We start from the raw sequence: 806 nt of genomic DNA, 5'->3' as shown, positions 1-806 counted from the left end.
AGACCGCGGACTCCGCTCTCGGGACGTGCGCTCCGAGCGTGCGTGGCGGATGCCGCGCGGTTAGGACGATGGCGGGAGTCGCCGGCGTGGCCGTGCTGGCGGGCGTGGCGGCCGGCGTCCCCAGCAGCCTCACCTTGGAGGATCACGGAGACGCGCCTGTCTTCCAGCACACACACGAGTTCCACCGAATGCTTCAGGAAGGCCCTGCAAACAGAAAGGGACGAATGTGCTCAAGTCACATTCCTACCAGACGGCTAAAAAAAGACTTGGAATCCAGCAGATCTACTGTCCACGTTTGCGTCCTCGATGACCTTTACGAGTTTCTTCAGTATGGACGCGCTTCTTCACGGAACGATTCGATTTTTATACCAAGAAATTCAATGTCCTTTTATAAAAAGGAAGAAGCAGGTTGATATAAGAACCGTGAATGGAGTCTGCACAGATGAGGAGAGGTCAGGGGTTGCCGGGGCCAGGCCGGGGTGGGGTGGGGGTTCAACTCTCGAAGGGCAGCACCGAGGAGGGGCCGGGTCGCCGCGGGGCAGGGCTGTGCGACTGTGGTGGTGGCTACAGGAATCGATGCACGTGCTGAAGTGCACAGAAGCACAAGCACGCACACATGCACACACATGCACACACACGCACACACACACGCACGCACACACGTGCGGGCCTGGTTTGGACACTGTGTTCCGGTTACATAAGACGCCGCTGTGGGAAGCTGGGCACAGAGTCTGGCTCGCTTTTCTGTTTTTGTACCTCTTACAAGTCTCTATTTCAAAATATCAAGTTAAAGGAAAAAAAAAAAA

General features: G+C 56.1%; 1 protein-coding gene across 1 annotated transcript in view; it reads right to left on the bottom strand.

Annotated features, from left to right (window-relative positions):
• Positions 1-806, bottom strand: part of LOC105304827 (myotubularin-related protein 10) — a 60,774-nt gene that overhangs the window by 30,020 nt on the left and 29,948 nt on the right. Inside the window, exon 7 of the mRNA XM_023522695.1 lies at positions 134-204. Within this exon, the coding sequence (XP_023378463.1) occupies positions 134-204 (71 nt within the window). The remainder of the gene's footprint in view (positions 1-133; positions 205-806) is intronic.

The sequence above is a fragment of the Pteropus vampyrus genome, unplaced genomic scaffold (assembly GCF_000151845.1).
Source record: "Pteropus vampyrus isolate Shadow unplaced genomic scaffold, Pvam_2.0 Scaffold355, whole genome shotgun sequence".
Classification (NCBI taxonomy): Eukaryota; Metazoa; Chordata; class Mammalia; order Chiroptera; family Pteropodidae; genus Pteropus; species Pteropus vampyrus.
The sequence above is the reverse complement of the archived record's forward strand: the minus strand, read 5'-3'. Positions and strand labels throughout refer to the sequence as shown.